General features: G+C 49.5%; 1 protein-coding gene across 2 annotated transcripts in view; it reads left to right on the forward strand.

Annotated features, from left to right (window-relative positions):
* Window positions 1-1,071: 1,071 nt before the first annotated feature.
* SLC49A4 (solute carrier family 49 member 4) overlaps window positions 1,072-25,586 on the forward strand; it is a 39,895-nt gene continuing 15,380 nt past the window's right edge. For both annotated transcript variants that reach the window (XM_040439841.1, XM_040439842.1), the window contains exons 1-7: window positions 1,072-1,342; window positions 5,431-5,524; window positions 6,329-6,594; window positions 6,851-6,980; window positions 11,339-11,447; window positions 13,129-13,196; window positions 21,996-22,123. In XM_040439841.1, the coding sequence (XP_040295775.1) occupies window positions 1,072-1,342; window positions 5,431-5,524; window positions 6,329-6,594; window positions 6,851-6,980; window positions 11,339-11,447; window positions 13,129-13,196; window positions 21,996-22,123 (1,066 nt within the window). The remainder of the gene's footprint in view (window positions 1,343-5,430; window positions 5,525-6,328; window positions 6,595-6,850; window positions 6,981-11,338; window positions 11,448-13,128; window positions 13,197-21,995; window positions 22,124-25,586) is intronic.

Raw genomic sequence — 25,586 nt, forward strand, 5'->3', positions numbered from 1 at the left:
GCCCCATAACCGCCTCCGACCACAGACGCCCCATAACCGCCTCCGACCACAGACGCCCCATAACCGCCTCCGACCACAGACGCCCCATAACCGCCTCCGACCACAGACACCCCATAACCGCCTCCGACCACAGACACCCCATAACCGCCTCCGACCACAGACACCCCATAACCGCCTCCGACCACAGACACCCCAATAACTACTGCCTCCGACCACAGACGCCCCATAACCGCCTCCGACCACAGACGCCCCATAACCGCCTCCGACCACAGACGCCCCATAACCGCCTCCGACCACAGACGCCCCATAACCGCCTCCGACCACAGACGCCCCATAACCGCCTCCGACCACAGACACCCCATAACCGCCTCCGACCACAGACACCCCATAACCGCCTCCGACCACAGACACCCCAATAACTACTGCCTCCGACCACAGACGCCCCATAACCGCCTCCGACCACAGACGCCCCATAACCGCCTCCGACCACAGACGCCCCATAACCGCCTCCGACCACAGACACCCCATAACCGCCTCCGACCACAGACACCCCATAACCGCCTCCGACCACAGACGCCCCATAACCGCCTCCGACCACAGACGCCCCATAACCGCCTCCGACCACAGACGCCCCATAACCGCCTCCGACCACAGACACCCCATAACCGCCTCCGACCACAGACACCCCAATAACTACTGCCTCCGACCACAGACGCCCCATAACCGCCTCCGACCATAGACCCCCCAATAACTACTGCCTCCAACCACAGACACCCCATAACCGCCTCCGACCACAGACACCCCATAACCGCCTCCGACCACAGACACCCCATAACTGCCAAGCCAATCCTTGTGCTGTGGACTGGAGTGTGAGGGGCGGAGCAGTGACAACCAGTAAGAAAGGGGAGGGGACTCTACCATCAGCTTTTGACAGACAAACCAGTTAACAGCTGGTGTGGGCGTGGCTAGCGTGGGTGGAGTCGTGGAGGGGCGTGGTCTCCCTTCGTCACCGGATGTTTTGACCGTGTGACCGGCACTTCCGCTGTTCGGGGAGACCGGGCAGGAGCGGCTATGGGGCTGGAGTGGAGCCGGTCGGAGGAGAGGCGGCCGCTGCTGGCCGGGTCCCGGGCTCCGCGGGTGTTCGGGCGGCGCTGGCTCGTGCTGCTGCTCTTCTCCCTCATCGGCTTCATGCAGGGCCTGGTGTGGAACAACTGGGGGCCCATCCAGAACTCGGCCCGCTCGGCCTACCGCTTCTCCAGCCTGGACATCACCCTGCTCGTCCTGTGGGGGCCCATCGGCTTCCTGCCCTGCTTCCTCTTCATGTGGCTGATGGACACCCGGGGTGAGTGATCCATATATTACCCCCCCCCCCCCCACTACACCCGTATATTACACTACCCCCCCCCCCCACTACACCCGTATATTACCCGAAACCCCCCCCCCCCACTACACCCCTATATTACACTACACCCCCCCCACTACACCCGTATATTACACTACACCCCCCCCCCCCACTACACCCGTATATTACCCGACACCCCCCCCCACTACACCCGTATATTACACTACACCCGTATATTACCCGCCCCCCCCCCCCACTACACCCGTATATTACCCGACCCCCCCCCCCACTACACCCGTATATTACCCGACCCCCCCCCCCACTACACCCGTATATTACCCGACACCCCCCCACTACACCCGTATATTAAGGGGCTGGATGTTATACACTGTGGTAATAGTAGACTGCAGGGCTAGAGGCTGGATGTTTATACACTGTGGTAATGGTAGACTGCATGGCTAGAGGCTGGATGTTATACACCTGTGGTAATGGTAGGCTGCACGGCTAGAGGCTGGATGTTATACACTGTGGTAATGGTAGGCTGCACGGCTAGAGGCTGGATGTTATACACTGTGGTAATGGTAGGCTGCATGGCTAGAGGCTGGATGTTATACACTGTGGTAATGGTAGACTGCACGGCTAGAGGCTGGATGTTATACACTGTGGTAATGGTAGGCTGCATGGCTAGAGGCTGGATGTTATACACTGTGGTAATGGCAGACTGCACGGTTAGAGGCTGGATGTTATACACCTGTGGCAATGGCAGACTGCACGGCTAGAGGCTGGATGTTATACACTGTGGTAATGGCAGACTGCACACCTAGAGGCTGGATGTTATACACTGTGGTAATAGCAGACTGCACGGCTAGAGGCTGGATGTTATACACTGTGGTAATGGCAGACTGCACGGCTAGAGGCTGGATGTTATACACTGTGGTAATGGTAGACTGCACGGCTAGAGGCTGGATGTTATACACTGTGGTAATGGCAGACTGCATGCCTAGAGGCTGGATGTTATACACTGTGGTAATGGCAGACTGCACGGCTAGAGGCTGGATGTTATACACTGTGGTAATGGTAGACTGCATGGCTAGAGGCTGGATGTTATACACTGTGGTAATGGCAGACTGCACGGTTAGAGGCTGGATGTTATACCCCTGTGGCAATGGCAGACTGCACGGCTAGAGGCTGGATGTTATACACTGTGGTAATGGTAGACTGCACACCTAGAGGCTGGATGTTATACACTGTGGTAATAGCAGACTGCACGGCTAGAGGCTGGATGTTATACACTGTGGTAATGGCAGACTGCACGGCTAGAGGCTGGATGTTATACACTGTGGTAATGGTAGACTGCACGGCTAGAGGCTGGATGTTATACACTATGGTAATGGCAGACTGCACGGCTAGAGGCTGGATGTTATACACTGTGGTAATGGTAGACTGCACGGCTAGAGGCTGGATGTTATACACTGTGGTAATGGCAGACTGCATGCCTAGAGGCTGGATGTTATACACTGTGGTAATGGTAGACTGCACGGCTAGAGGCTGGATGTTATACACTGTGGTAATGGTAGACTGCACGGCTAGAGGCTGGATGTTATACACTGTGGTAATGGTAGACTGCACGGCTAGAGGCTGGATGTTATACACTGTGGTAATGGCAGACTGCATGCCTAGAGGCTGGATGTTATACACTGTGGTAATGGTAGACTGCACGGCTAGAGGCTGGATGTTATACACTGTGGTAATGGTAGGCTGCACGGCTAGAGGCTGGATGTTATACACTGTGGTAATGGTAGACTGCACGGCTAGAGGCTGGATGTTATACACTGTGGTAATGGTAGACTGCACGGCTAGAGGCTGGATGTTATACACTGTGGTAATGGTAGACTGCACGGCTAGAGGCTGGATGTTATACACCTGCTGCAGTGACACTGTATGAAGATGTGGAGGCCCTGTACTTCTCGCCATATTGTGTTCAGCTTTCTATTGGACGATGTGTGTTGTTTTCTGTGGTTTGTGTGTCTTGTAGTCATATGTATATAGTCGTGTAGTGCGTTTACATTGGGCGATGTGAGGGTTTTTGTGTACAGAGAACCTTTGTCCATTGTGTAAGAGGGCACTGGATGATGGGGGGGATGGTGTAGGGTGGGGGTGGGGGTCACACGTGCAGCTTCTTGTGTGTAGAGGTCAGTCTGTTTACAGCTGGGGGTCATCCACTCGATTGGACCCTGCGCAGGCGCTCGTCGGTGGTTCAGAGATGAATAACTTTTAAACTGGATCTCCCAGAGTGCAGTGCTGGATGCAGCGGAGTTCTCCTTTAAGTGTTGCTGCTGTTGTCACGTTTGTCTGTGTAATTGCTCGTGAATATATTTAGCCTCCGTCATGTTGGGTTTTGCACCGGTCGGATAATTAGAGCTGTCTCTCCTGCTGCTCCCGAGCAGTCGCACTTTTGACAGCCTGTTACTGCGGTGACATCTCGGATCTGAGGCGGTGAGAGCTGTCACCCGCCCCGGCACTAATGTGACAGCGAGAAGCAAGTCAGCCGGGGACTCGCGGTGAAGCCGCTGTAGACGCCTGTGCGCACTGGTCAAGGGGCCGGAGAGCAGGTGTCGCCCCCGGAATCCACGCGTTGCTGTCGGGGACCCCCCCGTTCCTCCCGTGCATTGACACTTGTTTTCATCGGTCGGGTCTGATTGACGGGTGTCGGCTGTCACAGCTGCTGCGCCCCTCGTGTCATGTGACATCACAAGTGTCCCCATAGATTTCTCACGAATGTTCGCTCACTTGGCGCACGCTGCGTGTTTACAGGATGATGTCCCATAATGCTAGGTGCTGACATCTGACACCCCTTGGTGTGTGCAGGAGTTGTCAGGTGGCCCCTATCCTGCTGCCAACTCCTCGGTCCTGCCTCCTATAATGTGTCATGTCGGAGTTGTGAGGCCGTGCCCCATTTTTATTACACGGTCGGTGGGGCGTCCTGCAGAAATCTCCCCTAATGTAAGAGACTGCAGCAGGTGTCGTGACCGTAATTGGTGTGGAACGCGTGGGGGTGAGGAGGCTGAGCCCTATACCCCCCCATCTGCACCCGGCCCTGGAGCAGTCACATCAGTCAGTAAGACAACGTGCGTCATCTCGCCACAGCGTCCAGGTTCTGGTGTGTCGCGCTGCGAACCTGAAAACGCAGAACCCATGGGGGGTTTTCCCGCTACGTGTGAATGCGTTCCGAAAACTCCCTCCACTGCAGGTTTATGGGGCTGGGGGGAGGCAAGTCCTACCATGGTCACCCTACAAGTGGCATAAAACGTGTGGTGCAGATCTACATGCCAGTCTGTGTGCGGAAGGTGACAACCCCACGGGCACCCAAAGGCTGGTCACATTAGGTAGGTGTCGGCTGACAGCTGCTCCTTCTGACCTCCCCCTGTATGCGTGCACTCTGGGCGCTGCCAAGCATGCATGTCTTCTCCGTAGGGGAAATTAGGCTTATCTCCCAGGAACAAAAGAAGCAGGGAATCCACTTGGCCGGTCCTTCTCTCCCCCTACATCTGCCATGGAGAGTCGGGAGGCCCCCATATACCATAGATGGTTGACAGGTTCAGCCGATGACTGTATGAATGATAGAGGTGACTACATCTGCTGGCCGCCTCCTACATCTGGTACCAGTTCACACTCCTGCATTTATACTGGTTTCTGCTGTCTGGCTGGCGACGTCCTGGGTGCTAATGGGTTTCCCGCAGAACTCTGCACAGGAATGCTGTGGTTTTTGACCGTGGCTCCTCATTTGCAGCGGGGCTGTGTACACTTTACTGACGGGTCAGCCATAGATGGTGGTAAGAGCGGAGACCTTCCCTTCATCACCAAGAGCAGGAACTATTGTGTGCGAGAGCGGGCGGCCTCACAATGTGGGCGTGACCTGACGGCGCTGTCCTCAGCCGACCGGCCGTGCTGCGGTGCCCATGTCCTCACTTATTACTCCTGGTCACACTTCCCGTCAGTTTTATGCAGCCTGTTTCATTGACTTAATTGCTGTTACTGCATGTCCGGCTCTCGCGGCCGATCTCATTACCTGCGTCTTCTGTCCCCAGGTCTCCGCGTGACCGTCCTCCTCACGTTGCTGCTCATGGTGCTCGGCGCAGGTCTGCGGTGCGTCCCAGTGTCAGACTTGGGGTTGAGAAGAATGTAAGTTACCTTTTTATATGTGAGACGCCATGTTCCCGAGTGCCTCATTACATTACTGGAGGAGCCAGGATCGGGGGAGTAATGAGCATCCTGTTACTGACAAGTGTAACCTGCGTCCTCAGCTCTGTCCCGTAACAGGAGAACATCAGAGAGGGGTCTGCTAATGGTGAATAGAATAGTGAGTGCAGCTCTGGAGGATAATACAGGATATAACTGAGGATCAGTACAGGATAAGTAATGTATGTACACAGTGACTGCACCAGCAGAATAGTGAGTGCAGCTCTGGAGTATAATACAGGATATAACTCAGGATCAGTACAGGATAAGTAATGTATGTACACAGTGACTCCACCAGCAGAATAGTGAGTGCAGCTCTGGAGTATAATACAGGATGTAACTCAGGATCAGTACAGGATAAGTAATGTATGTACACAGTGACTGCACCAGCAGAATAGTGAGTGCAGCTCTGGAGTATAATACAGGATATAACTCAGGATCAGTACAGGATAAGTAATGTATGTACACAGTGACTGCACCAGCAGAATAGTGAGTGCAGCTCTGGAGTATAATACAGGATGTAACTGGGGATCAGTACAGGATAAGTAATGTATGTACACAGTGACTGCACCAGCAGAATAGTGAGTGCAGCTCTGGAGTATAATACAGGATGTAACTGAGGATCGGTACAGGATAAGTAATGTGGTTTAGTTCAATATGGGATTTCCGGTTTGCTGCCCTTGCAGCGTTCATCTTGCGGTCTGTGTGTATATAGTACATATAATAATGATTGTTTTGTATTTCCAGCTTCATACATGGAGGTCAGCTCCTGAATGGATTTGCAGGACCCACTGCCATGAACGGTGGTCCATTTCTTTCCTCAACGTGGTTCTCCCCAAATGAGCGCGCTACAGCCACTGCCATTGCTTCCATGCTGAACTACTTGGGAGCAGCTTGTGCATTTTTAATTGGACCTTTAATTGTTCCTGCTCCGAACGACACGTCCAGCAGCCTCCTGACACAAGAACACGTAGAGACCATCCAGGACCGGATCGAGGCAGTGATGTATGCGGGTAAGTACATGTTGGACTGTGTTCCTGAGTGTATATGGTTACTGCATTGATTAGCAGATTTTCCTTTCAGTCGTGCAGCGTGGAAGCTGTAATGGTGGCCATACTGGTTTGTCACCCAGCTTTCATAAAAAAGCTGAGAAGTGGTAGAATTTTTAACACTTGCGGAGAAAGTCTCGCACTTTTTGGGGTACAGTGGGGATGCTCTGGGTTTATTTAATGGATTTGAGCCTTTGTTGATGGTTCTTTGTGTTTGCAGAGTTTGGGATCATCACCGTGCTCTTTGCGGCTGTTCTGGCTTATTTCCCTGCCCGACCCCCGGTGCCCCCCAGTGTGGCAGCCGCTAGCCGCAGGCTCAGCTACCGGAGCAGTATCGGAAGGCTGCTGAGGTGAGTTCTGTACAGACGTCACATAGAGCTGTTCATCGGTGACTTATTATTGTGGTAGAAGTGAAGTGTCCAAGTGTCCACCCCCCCCCTCCCCCCCCCCCGGCCTTTGGAGCTGGTGCACAGACTCGCCGTATAGTGGCACAGGTGACGGGCAGATCCGTTCTCTTCACTGAAATGGCTGCAAAAATGTTGTGCCCTTTGGCTGATGGAAGCAATAAAAAACTCATCTGAGACCCTCTGGGCGGTGGCGTCTGCATGCACAGCAGGCAGCCATGTTTCACAGTGAGCGCTCATACAGTTGAGTAGAACTATAAGGCTGGGTTCACACCTGAGCGTTTTACGGCGCGTACGAACGCGCTGTAAAACGCCCTACGCCCCAAGAAGTACAGGAGCTTCTTTGGGGCGTATTGTCGCGCATTCCCGCACATAGACATTAGCGGGAACGCGCTACGATGGGCGTTTGCTTGTTTCATCGCGCGTATGTAAACGCCCGATAAACGCCTGTAAAAAGCGCATACAGAGTACGCTCAGGTGTGAACCCAGCGTTAGGGGCTGCTCACTACACTTACACTACGCGTTTCCATCCTGCAGAGTTCAGTAGGCGGATACGGTAACCTATGTGGTGTGTTTTTATTTACTTTTTGCAATGGAAACCTGTGGTGAGAGATGCCCCTGTACGTCATCCATTGGAGTCATCTGTAGACAGTATACAGTCGCAAGAAAAAGTATGTGAACCCTTTGGAATGATCTGGATTTCTGAACAAATTGGTCATAAAATGTGATCTGATCTTCATCTAAGTCACAACAATAGACAATCACAGTCGGCTTAAACTAATAACACACAAAGAGTTAAATGTTACCATGTTTTTATTGAACACACCATGTAAACATTCATAGTGCAGGTGGAAAAAGTATGTGAACCCTTGGATTTAATAACTGGTTGAACCTCCTTTGGCAGCAATAACTTCCACCAAACGTCTCCTGTAGTTGCAGATCAGACACAACGGTCAGGAGTAATTCTTCACCATTCCTCTTTACAGAACTGTTTCAGTTCAGCAATATTCTTGGGATGTCTGGTGTGAATCGCTTTCTTGAGGTCATGCCACAGCATCTCCATCTGGTTGAGGTCAGGACTCTGACTGGGCCACTCCAGAAGGCGGATTTTCTTCTGTTTGAGCCATTCTGTTGTTGATTTACTTCTATGCTTTGGGTCGTTGTCCTGTTGCAACACCCATCTTCTGTTGAGCTTCAGCTGGTGGACAGATGGCCTTAAGTTCTCCTGCAAAATGTCTTGATAAACTTGGGAATTCATTTTTCCTTCGATGATAGCAATCCGTCCAGGCCCTGACGCAGCAAAGCAGCCCCAAACCATGATGCCCCCACCACCATACTTCACAGTTGGGATGAGGTTTTGAGGTTGGTGTGCTGTGCCTCTTTTTCTCCACACATAGTGTTGTGTGTTTCTTCCAAACAACTCCACTTTGGTTTCCTCTGTCCACAGAATATTTTGCCAGTACTGCTGTGGAACGTCCAGGGGCTCTTGTCCAAACTGTAAACGTGCAGCAATGTTTTTTTGGACAGCAGTGGCTTCCTCTGTGGTGTCCTCCCATGAAATCCATTCTTGTTTAGTGTTTTACGTATCGTAGATTCGCTAACAGGGATGTTACCATATGCCAGAGACTTCTGTAAGTCTTTAGCTGACACTCTAGGATTCTTCTCCACCTCATTGAGCAGTCTGCGCTGTGCTCTTGCAGTCATCTTTACAGGACGGCCACTCCTAGGGAGAGTAGCAGCAGTGCTGAACTTTCTCCATTTATAGACAATGTGTCTTACCGTGGACTGATGAACAGCAAGGCTTTTCGAGATACTTTTATAACCCTTTCCAGCTTTATGCAAGTCAACAATTCTTAATCGTAGGTCTTCTGAGAGCTCTTTTGTGCGAGGCATCATTCACATCAGGCAATGCTTCTTGTGAAAAGCAAACCCAGAACTGGTGTGTGTTTTTTATAGGGCAGGGCAGCTGTAACCAACACCTCCAATCTCATCTCATTGATTGGACTCCAGTTGGCAGACACCTCACTCCAATTAGCTCTTGGAGATGTCATTAGTCTAGGGGTTCACATACTTTCTCCACCTGCACTGTGAATGTTTACATGGTGTGTCCAATAAAAACATGGTAACATTTAACTCTTTGTGTGTTATTGGTTTAAGCAGACTGTGATTGTCTATTGTTGTGACTTAGATGAAGATCAGATCACATTTATGACCAATTTGTGCAGAAATCCATCTCCTTCCAAAGGGTTCACATACTTTTTCTTGCAACTGTACGTAGGACACAACATGGTGTGAACACGGCCTTAGGCTCCATTCACACGTCCGCAACGTGTTTTGCGGACCGCACATTGCTGGCACTAATAGAATATGGCATTTTCTATCTTTTGCGGAATGGAAGTGCGGATCCGCAATTCCGTGTCTGGGCAGCACATCGCAAAATGTAGAACGAAATTGCGGCCGTGTGAATGGAGCCTTAGTCTGCTGCTTTGTGAGATCTGCTCAGAAGGCTCTCTGACGGCTACAACGTGTGATTTGCCTAGACTGGTATTCCATATGGCGGTCTTGGCTCAGGTTTGTGGGAGTATGATGCGGCACATTTATTACAAGGTCCAAGCCTCTTAATTTGTTTCATCACAAACTGGAATCTGTGCCCGCTGCCGGCTGTTGTCCGTTTCAGATAATTCACCCCCAGCGTAAGTTATTGTGAATCTTTGGGGTTGAGGAGTCTCTGCCCCGTCTGCTAATTTTGACTTTGTTAGAAAAGTGGCGCATAGGCCTTAATAGATTCCTCCATTTGTGTTTAGACTTGTCAATTTTAAGATCTCTGCTTGCTGTGAATGGAAACAATACTGTGTTCATCTGAGAGTTGAACCCTTGCATAGACTTTAAGCTGGATACAACTGTAGCAGAGTACAGACCATCCTGCTAAATGCAGCAGAACACGTTTCTCGTCCTGAGGGTTTGTTACAATGTATCGGTCTGGAGTCCAGGCTGCTGAGCTGACAGAGGATTGTCCGTTCTGTCTTCTCGCTGTGCACGGCCTCCTTTCCTGTAATGTCCCGTGTATTCTCCATATGGTTGAGGGCAGGAGCCATTCCTTCAGATACTCTTGTGTTCCGGAGTACTTAATGGATAGCATGGTGCCCCCCGGAGTATTAATTCCAGTGACTTGTGCTGGCAGCAGTTGCTTACTTAGCGCAGAGTCAGGCACTGGTTTGGAATATGTGTTTATAGAGGCAGGAGGCGCAGATTAAACCTCCCTGGGGTTTGATAAATGCGGCCGCTGACGCGGGGCCCTCGCACACACGGAGATGAATGACTCCGCCTGCAGTTGTTTCTGGAGCCGCAGTACTTTGTTAATACATAGAAGCAAATGAAATCCATTCCTGTAAATGACACACGGGATTAATTTAATTGAGACTTAACAGCTTCCCGGCGGTAAATGCAGCAGAATTCAGACAAGTGAGAGTGACTTATTCCCTGTTATTCTGACGTGCAGCCTCGGAATCCACGGCGGCTGCTGCAAATAACGTGTCACGTAAAGAGCACCTGTCGCCTCGGCAGCGGTGGAGTACAATGCCGGCTGTCGCTGCTCTCTCCTGAGTGCCGGGGCGACGGGTGACTGCTTTGATTAGTAGAGGCCTGTCTACCTTATACCTGCATGTCTAATAGAGGGGCCGCACGTGGCTGCAGCACTGCCTCTGTGTGGCCCCCAGCCTGTAGTGCAGATTGAAGGGAAGGCCTCCTCCATTATTTGCCCTTGTCACCTGCATGAAGTGCGGGAACACGGTTGTCAGATTCCCGCCGAGCTCTGTGCGTTACAGAGGAAGGGCCGTCTTATTGCCGCTCCCCTGGCTGTAAGGGTGTGGACACTTGTTCAGCGCCAGCACTCTGAATAAAATCCTAAAAATCTAAGTCGCCATCGCCGCAGCCGCATACAGCGAATCCCCGTTCACCCACTGTGGCCGATAGCTGCATGAAGGTATCAGCATTCACCCCCACAGGGCCTCGGCTTCTGGGGGTCACCGCAGTGCGTGCCCGTAATGCCTGTGCCCGCCAGGCTCGTGTCCCTGGATGTAACGCTGATGGCGCTGAGCCGTGACTTTATCTCCGTAGATCTGACGTTTGTTGGGTTTTCTGCAGTAATGGCGTTACGGTCTGGGAGTTTTATTTTTTGACATTTTACGTTACAGATTCTCAATTTCATAGTTGCAGTTATTGCATAGCATTCTGCGCCCTGAGACGTGGCCGACCTTCATCCTCTTCCTCCACAGTCTAACCGTCCTCCTTTTTGTCCCCTCCAGTAACGGTCGCTTTCTGATGATCGTTTTCGCCTATGCCGTCCCTCTGGGATTCTACTCCGGCTGGTCGGGAGTTTTAGATCTGATTCTAACCCCAATACATGTAAATCAGGTAAATTATCTGTGAGGCTGCAATGTGATGGAGAGATTTCTCTAGTCTGGACATAGAGCTGAGCGCGGATGAGTAACGGGATAAGTAATGTATGTACACAGTGACTGCACCAGCAGAATAGTGAGTGCAGCTCTGGAGTATAATACAGGATGTAACTCAGGGTCAGTACAGGATAAGTAATGTATGTACATAGTGACTGCACCAGCAGAATAGTGAGTGCAGCTCTGGAGTATAATACAGGATGTAACTCAGGATCAGTAGAGGATAAGTAATGTATGTACACAGTGACTTCACCAGCAGAATAGTGAGTGCAGCTCTAGAGTATAATAAAGGATGTAACTCAGGAACAGTACAGGATAAGTAATGTAGGTACACAGTGACTGCACCAGCAGAATAGTGAGTGCAGCTCTGGAGTATAATACAGGATGTAACTCAGGATCAGTACAGGATAAGTAATGTATGTACACAGTGACTGCACCAGCAGAATAGGGAGTGCAGCTCTGGAGTATAATACAGGATGTAACTCAGGATCAGTACAGGATAAGTAATGTAATGTATGTACACTGTGACTGCACCAGCAGAATAGTGATTGCAGCTCTGGGGTATAATACAGGATGGAACTCAGGATCAGTACAGGATAAGTAATGTATGTACACAGTGACTGCACCAGCAGAATAGTGAGTGCAGCTCTGGAGTATAATACAGGATGTAACTCAGGGTCAGTACAGGATAAGTAATGTATGTACATAGTGACTGCACCAGCAGAATAGTGAGTGCAGCTCTGGAGTATAATACAGGATGTAACTCAGGATCAGTAGAGGATAAGTAATGTATGTACACAGTGACTTCACCAGCAGAATAGTGAGTGCAGCTCTAGAGTATAATACAGGATGTAACTCAGGATCAGTACAGGATAAGTAATGTATGTACACAGTGACTGCACCAGCAGAATAGGGAGTGCAGCTCTGGAGTATAATACAGGATGTAACTCAGGATCAGTACAGGATAAGTAATGTAATGTATGTACACTGTGACTGCACCAGCAGAATAGTGATTGCAGCTCTGGGGTATAATACAGGATGGAACTCAGGATCAGTACAGGATAAGTAATGTATGTACACAGTGACTGCACCAGCAGAATAGTGATTGCAGCTCTGGAGTATAATACAGGATGGAACTCAGGATCAGTACAGGATAAGTAATGTATGTACACAGTGACTGCACCAGCAGAATAGTGAGTGCAGCTCTGGAGTATAATACAGGATGTAACTCAGGATCAGTACAGGATAAGTAATGTGTATATACACAGTGACTGCATCAGCAGAATAGTGAGTGCTGCTCTGGAGTATAATACAGCATAATGCGGTATAATGCTGCAATATATTTACAAGGTGGTAATCATTTGCTCATTCGGAATAATTCCATAAATAATCCATACGTCTTGATCAGAGTTGGACGTACACAGATATATACCGGTATGTCGCTCTACATTTTCAGAGACTGAGGTTTCTTTTACTGATAAAACTCCTATAATTGATGGTTTTTAGACTTTTTTTTTTTCCCCTGGGACATTTGTGTATAAAGGGGCAGTTTCCGATCTCCCAGCTGCTCTATGCGCCGGGCATTGCTCGGATATTTCTGCCGTATCTCGTATCTAATGGCTGTCGCCCTCTCTCTACAGGTGGATGCCGGCTGGATCGGTTTCTGGTCAATTGTGGGCGGATGTTTTCTGGGAATTGCTGTTGGACGGTGAGTAGAAAATATATATATATATATATATATATATATACACGCACACTGTAGAGAATATTTTCTTCTATAAGGGTTTTCGTACATATGTCGGTTTCTCACAGTGGAGATGTTGGCTGATGGGTCATTTCCTTCGGTTTTCCAGTAGCCCAGTCTATACAGACCCCGTATTACTTGCTGTGGTCTGGGTGCAGCTATATAATCTATACTGTGGGGTCTGGGTGCAGCTATATAATCTATACTGTGTGTGGTCTGGGTGCAGCTATATAATCTATACTGTGGGGTCTGGGTGCAGCTATATAATCTATACTGTGTGTGGTCTGGGTGCAGCTATATAAGCTGCAGATCCCAATCGGGCTGCATATACCCTGCAGCAGCTACAACAACTGGTATGGACACACGGCATAAGGACAGTGCTGCCCCCTGCTGGCACGTTACCTCCAGTAGTATCAGTGAAGGAAGTCGTCTCTTTTCAGTCTGCTGTGATCTGCTTTCTGGATACACAAGGCATCCGAACAGCAAAACCTCACTGATAACAGGTGGCGTCCTCTAATATCCATCATTAATCCTGGGAATCGGATACTGACTCAGTGGGAAGCAGCGTGATTATGGAAGAAATATGAATGAAACGTTAGTTTGCCATGGGCTTCACATCTTGCCTTTTCTCGTCACTAATAATCTGCTTTTTCAAATGATGATTCTGTAGAGCGGCAGTATGGATCCAGTCCCAGCCGCTCCGCTCACGTTGCACCAATGTCTTACATCTGTTGTAATTTAAATGGGATATAAGGCCTCCTTTACATCTCCAGCAGGCTGGTATTAGGAGGGCTTTACCCGGCGGCGTACACCTCCTTTAGGAGCCGCTGCAGAGTCTGGGCCTCTGTCTCTCCTCCCCACTCCGTCTCCTTCTCAGTCCAGGAGGACTTCTGCCTTCCGGGCCGTCTGGCTGTTATGGCATGTCCGGTACTTCCGTGGCAGTAGGAGGAAGCGAGCGCTGTAAGACCGGAAGTGGGGGAAGCCTGTATGCGCGCCTGGAAGAGAAAAGCCCTGCCAGCTCACTGCCATGCTGGGTGACGAAGCTGGCAGATTCTCCATCTGGCTAATACAGCGATTTGGACATGGAGCAGTCTCAGCGTGCCGGTACCACGGTGGGGAAAAGGGGTGATACCCCAATATTCCTGATTCCTCATGGGGGTTATCTTCTGTGTTTAGGTATCTAAGGAGTCTAGAAAGGTCTCCAGATCTAAGAACAGGGGTTGGGCTGTATGTAAAAAGAAGCTACCCTCTGCTTGGGCAAAGCCCCCTTGCCAAGCGTGTGAGCAAGTCAATGGAGGAGGAAGCCCCGTCTGATGGGCAGCATCAAGCAGATGATCCAGGAGGAGGTTAGGAAGTCGGTTAGCGGTCTACTAAAGAGCCGCCCTGGTACCTCTCCATCTAATCCCCCCCCTCTAGTGACAGTGATGTACTTTCTGGATTGGAGGAAGAGGGAGAATGGCTTTCATCGAGTCCTGATGACGAAGCCGCAGGGAAGCTGCTCTTTCATGCAGATAACATTCATTCTCTAGTCAAACTAGTAAGAGCGACTATGGGATTAGATGACCAAAAGCCGCCACAGTCTGTTCAGGACTCTGTCTGAGGGTCTGGGCCCCAAGAGAAGAAAGGTCTTTGAGGTGCATAGAAATATTCAGGCAGTCATTGCAAAAGAATGGGAAAAAACCTGATAGGAAGCTTTTTTTTATTCCTTCCTCTGTTAAACGTAAATACTCCTTTGACGAGGAAGTGTCTGCCTCTTGGGACAGGGCCCCAAAACTGGATGCCCCGGTAGCCAAGATATCTAAAAAAGCTGCGCTTCCTTTTGAGGATAGGGGTTCTCTTAAAGACCCAATGGATAGAAGGGCTGGGATTTATTTAAAAAAAGAATTGGGAAGCCTCAGCGGGGCCTTTAAATCAGCAATCGCCGCCACTTCAGTGGCTGGATCCCTAAAGACATGGATGGGGGAGCTGGAGGATCACATTAAAGGGGTACCCCTACTTTTTATAATGCTCTAGATTTCCTGGCCGATGCTTCGGTGGACTCTTTAAGGTTATCTGCCAGAGTTTCCGCTTTAACCAGATAGCTCTACGGGCAGAATTGGATAAAGAGCTGGAATGGGGATGCTCTAAAGCTGAGCTTTGCGCCATTCCCTGTCAAGGTGAACTTTATTAGACCCAGTCCTTGACGATCTACTCGAAATGGTCTCTGATGGGGAAAAAGGGCTTTCCGTCCACCAGTCGTCCGCCCCTAAAAAATCCTTCTGTCCCAGGTTTAATAGAGAAGGTTTCAGGGGGAAAGGGAGATCTAGGCAGTTTGCGGGAGCAGCTGAGAAGTCAAAAGGGTTTCTTCTTTTCCGGGTCAGATGCCTCAAAAAAACAGCCCCAATGACGCCAGGCCTCCGGTGGGCGGTCGTCTGTCTCACTTTTCAAGTCGGTGGCAAAAAAAAATCTCTAACAGCCCATGGATAAATTCTGTTATAAGGGAGGGCTTAAAATTAAAGTTTCAAAAGTTGCCGGTGGGAAGATTTGTGATAATAGATTATCCTTCGGACCCCTCAAAACAGGCAGCCATCATTATATCGTTCAGACCCCCCCCCAAAACAGGCAGCCATCATTATATCGTTCAGACCCCCCCCCCAAAACAGGCAGCCATCATTATATCCTTCAGACCCCCCAAAAACAGGCAGCCATCATTATATTCTTCAGACCCCCCAAAAACAGGCAGCCATCATTATATTCTTCAGACCCCCCAAAAACAGGCAGCCATCATTATATTCTTCAGGCCCCCCAAAAACAGGCAGCCATCATTATATTCTTCAGACCCCCCAAAAACAGGCAGCCATCATTATATACTTCAGACCCCCCCAAAACGGGCAGCCATCATTATATCGTTCAGACCCCCCCAAAACAGGCAGCCATCATTATATCGTTCAGACCCCCCCCCCCCAAAACAGGCAGCCATCATTATATTCTTCAGACCCCCCAAAAACAGGCAGCCATCATTATATACTTCAGACCCCCCCAAAACGGGCAGCCATCATTATATCGTTCAGACCCCCCCAAAACAGGCAGCCATCATTATATCGTTCAGACCCCCCCAAAACAGGCAGCCATCATTATATCATTCAGACCCCCCCCCCTAAAAACAGGCAGCCATCATTATATCATTCAGACCCCCCCCCCCCCCCAAAAAACAGGCAGCCATCATTATATCCTTCAGACCCCCCCCCCTAAAAACAGGCAGCCATCATTATATCCTTCAGACCCCCCCCCCCTAAAAACAGGCAGCCATCATTATATCGTTCAGACCCCCCCCTAAAAACAGGCAGCCATCATTATATCCTTCAGACCCCCCCCTAAAAACAGGCAGCCATCATTATATCGTTCAGACCCCCCCCCCCCAAAAGAAAACAGGCGGCCATCATTATATCCTTCAGACAACCCCCCCCCCTCCCCCCCCAAAACAGGCAGCCATCATTTAAGAGGTTTTTTCCCTGTTAGAAAAGAGAGAATTGGTGGAAGTTCCTATTTCTTGTCAAAAAACCGAATGGTTCTTTTTGTACAATAATAAACTTGAAATGTCTGAACCGTTATCTGGTGTACGAGAAACTTCGGATGGAATCCATCAAGTCAGCATTGAACAATCTCTTTCCAGACTGTTACATGGCCACCGTGGATCTGAGGGATGCGTACTATCATGTCCCTATCCATCCCAACCACCAAAAGTTCTTAAGAGTTACCAGTTCACCTAGAGAAGAAGATCCTTCATGTTCAATTTCAGGCCCTTCCCTTTGGACTATCTCAGGCCCCAAGGGTTTTCACGAAGATCATTGCAGAGATGATGGCTCATGTGAGAGAAAAGGACTCCGTTATCATTCCCTATCTAGACGACTTTCTTCTTCTCGCCCAGTCAGGTCAGATCCTAGAAGAACAGATTACCTGGTTGAGGGAAGTTCTGGACAAGCTAGGATGGGATATAAACATGAAGTCCAGTTTGCGTCCAAGTCAGAAGTGCAGCTTTTTAGGGACGATCCTAGATTCCAGATCTCGGAGGTGTCTGTTGACCCTACACAAAGCTCTGCTGATCAAATCAAGACTTCAGAACCTTCTCTCTCGTCAGTCAGTTTCTTTGAGGGAGGCCATGTCCGTGCTGGGTTTCATGACGGACGCCATTCCGGGGGTAGAATAGGCCCAGTATCTCTCAAGGCCACTACAGCTTCAAATTCTGGAGGTTTGGGACAGATGTATTCTCTCTCTGGATGCAGAGTTCCCTCTATCACCCCAGACGCTGATTTCTTTGAAGTGGTGGATGAATCTACAAAATTTACAGAGAGGAGTTCCGTGGCGCAGAGATGCAGTCCTTTCCTTGACCACGGATGCCAGCCCTTACGGTTGGGGAGCCCATGTGGAGTCTCTTCTGCTGCAGGGGACCTGGGACTTCAGGTCCCGGTCTCAAATTTTCAAAGAGCTGAATGCTATCCGGTTAGCATTGACTCAGTCTTCCGATCATCAGGGGCAGAAACGTCAGGATCTGTTCAGACAATATGACAGCAGTAGCCTATATCAACGGGCAGGGAGGTACCGGGGCCCCGAGTCTGATGGCCCTCAGCCACCAGATTGTCAATATGGCGGAGGATTCTCTCATCTGCTGTACAATGTGAAAGCAGATTTCCTCAGCCATCATCTATGCCAGGGCGAATGGTCCCTAGACCAGGGGGTTTTCAACAAAATTTCTGCCTTATGGGGTGTCCCGGAGATGGACCTCTTGCCACCAGGTCAAACAGAAAGGTGTGGCGGTTCTTTTCTCTTTCCCTGAAGGAGCATCCGAAAGCTGTGGACGGATTGGCTCAGCCCTGGAGAAGGGGTCTTCTTTATGCCTCCCCCCCCCCTTCCCCCTCTGAAGCTGTTGCCAAGAGTCCTCAAAAAGATCAGGGAAGAATGCGCTACGGTCATAGTGATGGCTCCATTTTGGCCAAGGAGGGTTTGGTTTTCCTGGCTCCGCAGAATTTCGATAGACACCCCTTGGGTTCTTCCAGTATTCCAGGGACTTCTAGCTCAGGGTCCAATCCTTCACCCAGAAGTAGAAAGTCTTCACCAGACTGCCCGGCTATTGAGGGAAACTTTAAAAAGAAGAGGGCTCTCTGAAGGGGTTATCCCTACACTGTTGGGGAGTCGTAAGAAGGTCACTTCAGAGATTTATTTCAGAGTTTGGAGGCTTTCTGCTGATTTGCCAATAGACCAGTGGATGTTCTAGAGGCTCCAGACATTCCGCTTGTGTTGGATTTTTTTTTTGCAGAAAGGTTGGAGATAAAAGCTTAGACCTAACTCTTTAAAAGTGCAGATTTCAGGCTTAAAGGGTTTCTACCACCAGAAATACCGTTATGTAGCTGACGGATATAGCGATTCGCTAATGTCAGCACTACATAACAGTATGTTTCTAACATTACTCCCTGCAGTCGTTTTTGTAAAAAATTCACTTTTATTATATGCTAATGAGCCTCTAGGTGCTATGTGGGCGTAAAATCAGCACCTAGAGGCTCCGTCCACTCACCCATTATCCCGCCCAGGTCCCCTGTTCTGCCCCCCCCCCCCCCCCCCCAGCTCCTCTTGATTGATGGCACGGTCCACCGCATCGTTGACTAAATCCAGCGCCTGCGCCGTTCACTTCTGTCTTCGGCGCAGTGAGTGAATGATGCGCTCCTGGTGCCGGATTCCTCACTGTGCCTGCGCCGACTACGTCACAGTGAGGAAGCCGGCATCAGGAGAGCGGCGAAGACAGAAGTGAACAGCGCGGCGCGTCAACGATGCTGTGGACCGTGCCATCAATCAAGAGGAGCTGGGCGGGCACAACACTGGACCTGGGCGGGATAATGGGTGAGTGGATGGAGCCTCTAGGTGCTGATTTTACGCCCACATAGCACCTAGAGGCTCATTAGCATATAATAAAAGTGCATTTTTTACAAAAACGGCTGCAGGGACTAATGTTAGAAACACTGTTATGTAGTGCTGACATTGGCGCATCGCTATATCCGTCAGCTACATAACAGCATTTCTGGTGGTAGAAACCCTTTAAGAGCCTTATTGGCGTTTAAATTGGCAGGACATCAATGGGTTAAGATGTTCATTACTGCAGTTTCAAAGTTATCCCCAGTTTGTAAGGATAGGATCCCTCCTGGGATTTAAGCTTGGTGCCCTCCGCTCTCACTTCAGATCCCTTTGAGCCGATCACTAGTATTTCCCATAAGATGCTCCCCTGAAACCGGCTTTTCTCCGAGCCATTACCTCGCTGCTCTGTTCATTAAAAATCACGGAGGATCGGGTGGTGATTTCTCCTGATCCTGGTCTTCCTCTTTTCACCGTTCCCAGGAGATAGTTTTACTTTTCTTCTGCGCTTCTCCAAAGAATGAGAAGGAATCCGAAGTCCAGAGGTGAGGAGATGTAAATATAGTTCAGTATCTACAGGTCACTCCGCCCTGGAAGTCGTCCTCCCGTCTGTTGCTTTCTTTTCAGGGTAAGGACAAGGGCTCCGCTGCATCTTCCCAGACTATCGCTAGATGGATGAGACGAGCGGTTTACTTGGCGTACTCCTCCACGGGAGCTGTTCCACCATCGGGGTTCGGAGCTCACTCTACTAGATTAGTCTCCACCTGGAGTTCCCCTCAGAACTTTTTCCAAACGCTATAGACTTCAGCTGCCTTCTGATGAAGGCCTGGCTTTTGGTCGTAAGGTGCTTCAAGCTGTTGTCCTGCCCTAGATTAATCTCTCTTAAATCTCTAAGGGTGCTGTCATAGGTGAGGGGGGGAATGAGATTACACTTACCGGCAGTCGGTTTTCTTTGAGCCTATGACAGCACCCGGCTAATTCCCTTCCCCTTTAAAAAAAGAAAAGAGTGTAAAATATCATATGATGTTCTTTGAAAAAGGACTGGAGGTAGAGGGGGGGGGGGGGGACCCTCTTTTAAAGCGGTTCTGGTTCCTGTCCAGAGGCGGTGGCGGCCGTCTCTCCAAGGGTGCTGTCACAGACTCAAAGAAAACCGATTGCCGGTAAGTGCAATCTCATTTTTCCATCCATGATCCAGTTAATTCATCGTTCCCTGGCCCTGATTTATTGGAAGAATAGAAATCCCCATCCGTCTTCCACATCCAGGAGGCGCTGATGAGGAGCTAAATTCCCCTAAATGGATCGGCCATGGATGTAACTGCTCCGAGGTGACGGCAGCGCCGAAGCTGAAACCACCGTGGTCTCCATCACCGGGAACCTAATGAGACCCGGCCGCTCATCTGTCTTCTCTGGAGGGCTGGATCCTTGACAGGCCCGGCTATAATAATCTGCTGAAGGTTGTAATCAGGGAAATTAGGTCATAATTCTTGTCACATTTCGCAGATTTCTGAACGCTGAAGTGCGGCGGCGGCGGCACAGACCCACGAGCGCTCCACTCCCCGTTATTCTATTGAAAACGCCTTTTGTGTTTTTCCTCCACCAGCTGCTAATGTTTAGCAAGGCAAAAATATCACAATTTCAGCATTATCCTGTCATTTTCTGCAAATTATTCCTCCATGCCGTCCTTGACGACAGCCTGTAATTGTGTTTCCAGAACTGGTTAATTACCAACTCCATCTTTTAATTCTTAATTTGGACGCCGATCCTCATATGTTTGCCTGAGTAGCTCATCCGGGCAGAGCGGCTCGATGTGACAGATACTTGGGGCTGCGCCTGTCGTGTGCGGGGAGTTTAGGGGGAGGGTAGAGACTTGTATGCTGTATCACGATGGCGGTCTTTTAAAGGGGCGTTCCTGTCTCAGAATAGGCCTCCATGGATATGCCATAAATACACGACATGTGAATACCCCTTTAATAGTCCTACTGTAATATCCACACAATTAAGAATTAAGTTGGTGGCATTATAGCTGTTGTCACAGCCCCGCCCCCTGCTGATGACATCACTGATATAATGACATGTGATCAGACATGAGATCTCACACCTTATACTACAGGAACATCTATTACTGCTGACAACCTGCCTGTATATCCTGTCTGAGAGGTAGTCACAGCCCCGCCCCCTGCTGATGACATCACTGATATAATGACATGTGATCAGACATGAGATCACACACCTTATACTACAGGAACATCTATTACTGCTGACACCCTGCCTGTATATCCTGTCTGAGAGGTAGTCACAGCCCCGCCCCCTGCTGATGACATCACTGATATAATGACATGTGATCAGACATGAGATCACACACCTTATACTACAGGAACATCTATTACTGCTGACAACCTGCCTGTATATCCTGTCTGAGAGGTAGTCACAGCCCCGCCCCCTGCTGATGACATCACTGATATAATGACATGTGATACGACATGAGATCACACACCTTATACTACAGGAACATCTATTACTGCTGACAACCTGCCTGTATATCCTGTCTGAGAGGTAGTCACAGCCCCGCCCCCTGCTGATGACATCACTGATATAATGACATGTGATCAGACATAAGATCCACACACCTGATACTACAGGAACATCTATTACTGCTGACAACCTGCCTGTATATCCTGTCTGAGAGGTAGTCACAGCCCCGCCCCCTGTTACAGACCGGATTATATTTAATAGCTAACCTTTCCCCACATTGGGCACAGGGCGGACCCTTGGGCAGGCTCGGGGTGTGTTCCTCGGGGTGTGTTCCTTGCTCCTGGTCGGACCTCTGGGTGGTGATGTCTCCGATCGCTGATGTGATGTCTCTTCTCTTTCCTTCCATCCCAGGTTTGCAGATTCTGTCCGGGGCGTCCTGAAGCCAATCCTCGTCCTGCTCTTTTCGGCTTCTACACTTTCAGCCACCTGGTTCACACTGACCTTTCTAAGCAACTTCACCCACCTCCCCCTCACCACCGGTAAGTGCTCACAACCTTACTCTTCTTGCATTCTTGTCTTTTTCTGGGCCGGGAGTAGATGATGAGCATATCAGTCATAAAGACCTGATGGGAGTACATGTGATGGCGACTCCTAATAGTTTACGGACGGAGCTGCGGCTGTATTCTGCCCCATGTGGTGGGAGGCTGTGGATGCACCCGGGCCACGGCAGCAATGTCTGGGGGGGATTGGTCCATGAGTGGACGGCAGAGGTGATTGAATCTGCTCATGTCGTCATTTACTGTTTGATTTGTTGCCTTTTCACCAATTATGAAATAATTAAAGAGAGTTTGACCGCCCGAACTGCTGACAGCGCTGTGACTGGGAGAGACGCGTAATCATGCCTTCAGTGCATGACCATGAAATCCAAGCTCTCATCCCCCTGGCATCATGATCACAAGCACCCAAGAAGTCCACCTCGGCTGTCTGCTCGCTCACCCCTCAGTTCAGAGTGACAGCCCTAGTGTCCAATCAGGAGGCTGCTAGAGGAGTCAGAACTGCTGACAGATTCCCTTCAGCCCTATCCAGGAAGATTGTGCATTTGGTGGCTGCTTCTCTTTAGTGTTTGGCTGCTGGTAAAGTGAGTGTTGGGGGAATACGTTTTTATTGTTGCTTTAGTAGCATCAAGATCTAGAGATTGTCACTGCTTACCTCCACTCCTGTCCCCAGGAGCTCACAGTCTAATCTCCCTAGGAAGCTAGTAACCTTATCAGTATGTTATTGCACCTAAGACCCCAGTGCAGCACAGCGACCACTGAAGCGGGTGTCATATCTGGCGGCTGGTGATGGGAAGCTGATGGGTGCAGGGTTTTCAGTGGCGGCTGGTGATGGGAAGCTGATGGGTGCAGGGTTTTCAGTGGCGGCTGGTGATGGGAAGCTGATGGGTGCAGGGTTTTCAGTGGTTGCTGGTGATGTGTAGCTGATGGGTGCAGGGTTTTCAGTGGCGGCTGGTGATGTGTAGCTGATGGGTGCAGGGTTTTCAGTGGCGGCTGGTGATGTGTAGCTGATGGGTGCAGGGTTTTCAGTGGTTGCTGGTGATGTGTAGCTGATGGGTGCAGGGTTTTCAGTGGCGCTGGCGTCTTCTGCAGTGGTGAGTTTGTCCGGCTGGTTCAATGTCGGCACATATGTTGATGAACGATCTGCTATACGACCACGTGCCACCTGCGGGCGGGCGGCCATGCAATGTCCAGATCGCTCAGCACGCCGTGTCTTCTAAGCAGTAACAGATGACTGCGACGTCTGGGGATGATGGGCAGGGTACTTAGAACATGCTGTGACACCTGCGATTCCCATTTGATTGACTTGTTTTCGAGATGCATAGATTCCCCATCCGACACCTTCTCAGTTGAAATCCTTCTCCCGCACCCACGTAATGAAATGTTTAACCTTCCTAAGAAGGTCGCTCGTTACAGAGCAATTATTCCTGTAAATGAGGTTTCTTAATAAAGCGCCGGTGCCCATACATCTCCCCTGCACACGACTCGTGCTGGCAGCTTGCTTTCTGGAACCTTCCCCTAAAACTTCTTCTTTTTCTATAACTTCACATGGTTTCTTAGCTCAGACATCAGCCCTTGACGGCAGCAGCCGCAGGCGGACTTGATCAATGCAGGAAAGTCTCCTGACGTAAAGCACCGTTACACGGCCCTGCGGGGAGCTGCTTGTGTCTTCAGTCTGCAGGGTCGTTACCTTTGCATCACATGTCTGTTCTTTGTTTTCCAGTCCAGCTTTTTGCTGGCTGTACTGAATGGCGCTGTTGGCGGCAGACCGCGTTCTAGGCTTTGCTTAGCTAACGATTCGTAAATCTGCCTGACTGAAGGCTTCTGCTTTTCAGCCGCTGCTCTCTTCTTCACAGTGGAATACACGGGACACGCAGACATTTTATAATTTTTTTCTGCTCCAGCATATAGGTACACCGCAGCGCGCTGTCAGAGCGAGAAACTGAGCCAAGTGTTGTAAATGTCTGCAGATATTGTTGGCGTCGGGAGCATCAGGATAAATCAGCGGCTGCAGACGTACATTGTAGTGCCTGCTTCTGGGTGTAAACCTGGGAACTGGGGCCAAAGAGACATCTCTCAACCCTTCATTCTGTAGTTTATAATAAGCCCCATTCATCATAGACTGTGTCGGCAGATAAGAACCATTTGGCCCATCTAGTCTGCCCAATATACTGAATACTATGGATAGTCCCTGGCCCTATCTTATATGAAGGATAGCCTTATGCCTATCCCATGCATGGTTAAACTCCTTCACTGTATCTGCAGCTGCCACTTCTGCAGGAAGGCTATTCCATGCATCCACTACTCTCTCAGTAAAGTAATACTTCCTGATATTACTGTTAAACCTTTGCCCCTCTAATGTAACACTATGTCCTCTTGTGGTAGTTTTTCTTCTTGTAAATATTCTCTCCTCTTTTACCTTGTTGATTCCCTTTATGTATTCAGCAGTTTCTCTCATCTCCCCTCTGTCTCTTCTTTCTTCCAAACTATACATGTTAAAGTCCTTTAATCTTTCCTGGTAAGTTTTATCCTGCAATCCATGTACCAGTTTAGTAGCTCTTCTCTGAACTCTCTCCAAAGTATCAGTATCCTTCTGGAGATATGGTCTCCATTACTGAGCACAATACTCCAGATGAGGTCTCACTAGTGCTCTGTAGAGCGGCATGAGCGCCCCCCTCTGTCTACTGGTAATGCCTCTCCCTATACACCCCAGCATTCTGCTAGCATCTCCTGCTGCTCTATGACATGGTCTGCCTACCTTTAAGTCTTCTGAAATAATGACCCCTAAATCCCTTTCCTCAGATACTGAGGTTAGGACTGTATCCCTGATTGTATATTCTGCTCTTGGGTTTTTACGTCCCAGGTGCATTATCTTGCACTTATCAACATTACATTTTAGTTGCCAGATTTCTGACCGTTCTTCTAGTTTTCCTAAATCCTTTTCCATTTGGTGTATCCCTCCAGGAACACCAACCCTGTTACAAATCTTTGTATCATCAGCAAAAAGACCCACCTTACCATCGAGGCCTTCTGCAATTTCGCTGATAAAGATATTAAACAATATGGGTCCCAGAACAGATCCCTGAGGTACCCCACTGGTAACAAGACCATGGTCTGAATATACTCCATTGACTACAACCCTCTGTTGCCTGTCCCTCAGCCACTGCCTAATCCATTCAACAATATGGGAGTCCAAGCCCAATGACTGCACTTTATTGATGAGCCTTCTATGTGGGACAGTATCAAAAGCCTTACTAAAGTCTAGATAAGCGATGTCTGCTGCACCTCCGCCATCTATTATTTTAGTCACCCAATCAAAAAAATCAATAAGATTAGTTTGACACGATCTCCCTGAAGTAAACCCATGATGTTTTTCATCTTTCAATCCATGGGATTTTAGATGTTCCACAATCCTCTCCTTAAGTATGGTTTCCATTAACTTCCCCAC

The sequence above is a fragment of the Bufo bufo genome, chromosome 7 (genome assembly GCF_905171765.1).
Source record: "Bufo bufo chromosome 7, aBufBuf1.1, whole genome shotgun sequence".
Lineage (NCBI taxonomy): Eukaryota > Metazoa > Chordata > Amphibia > Anura > Bufonidae > Bufo > Bufo bufo.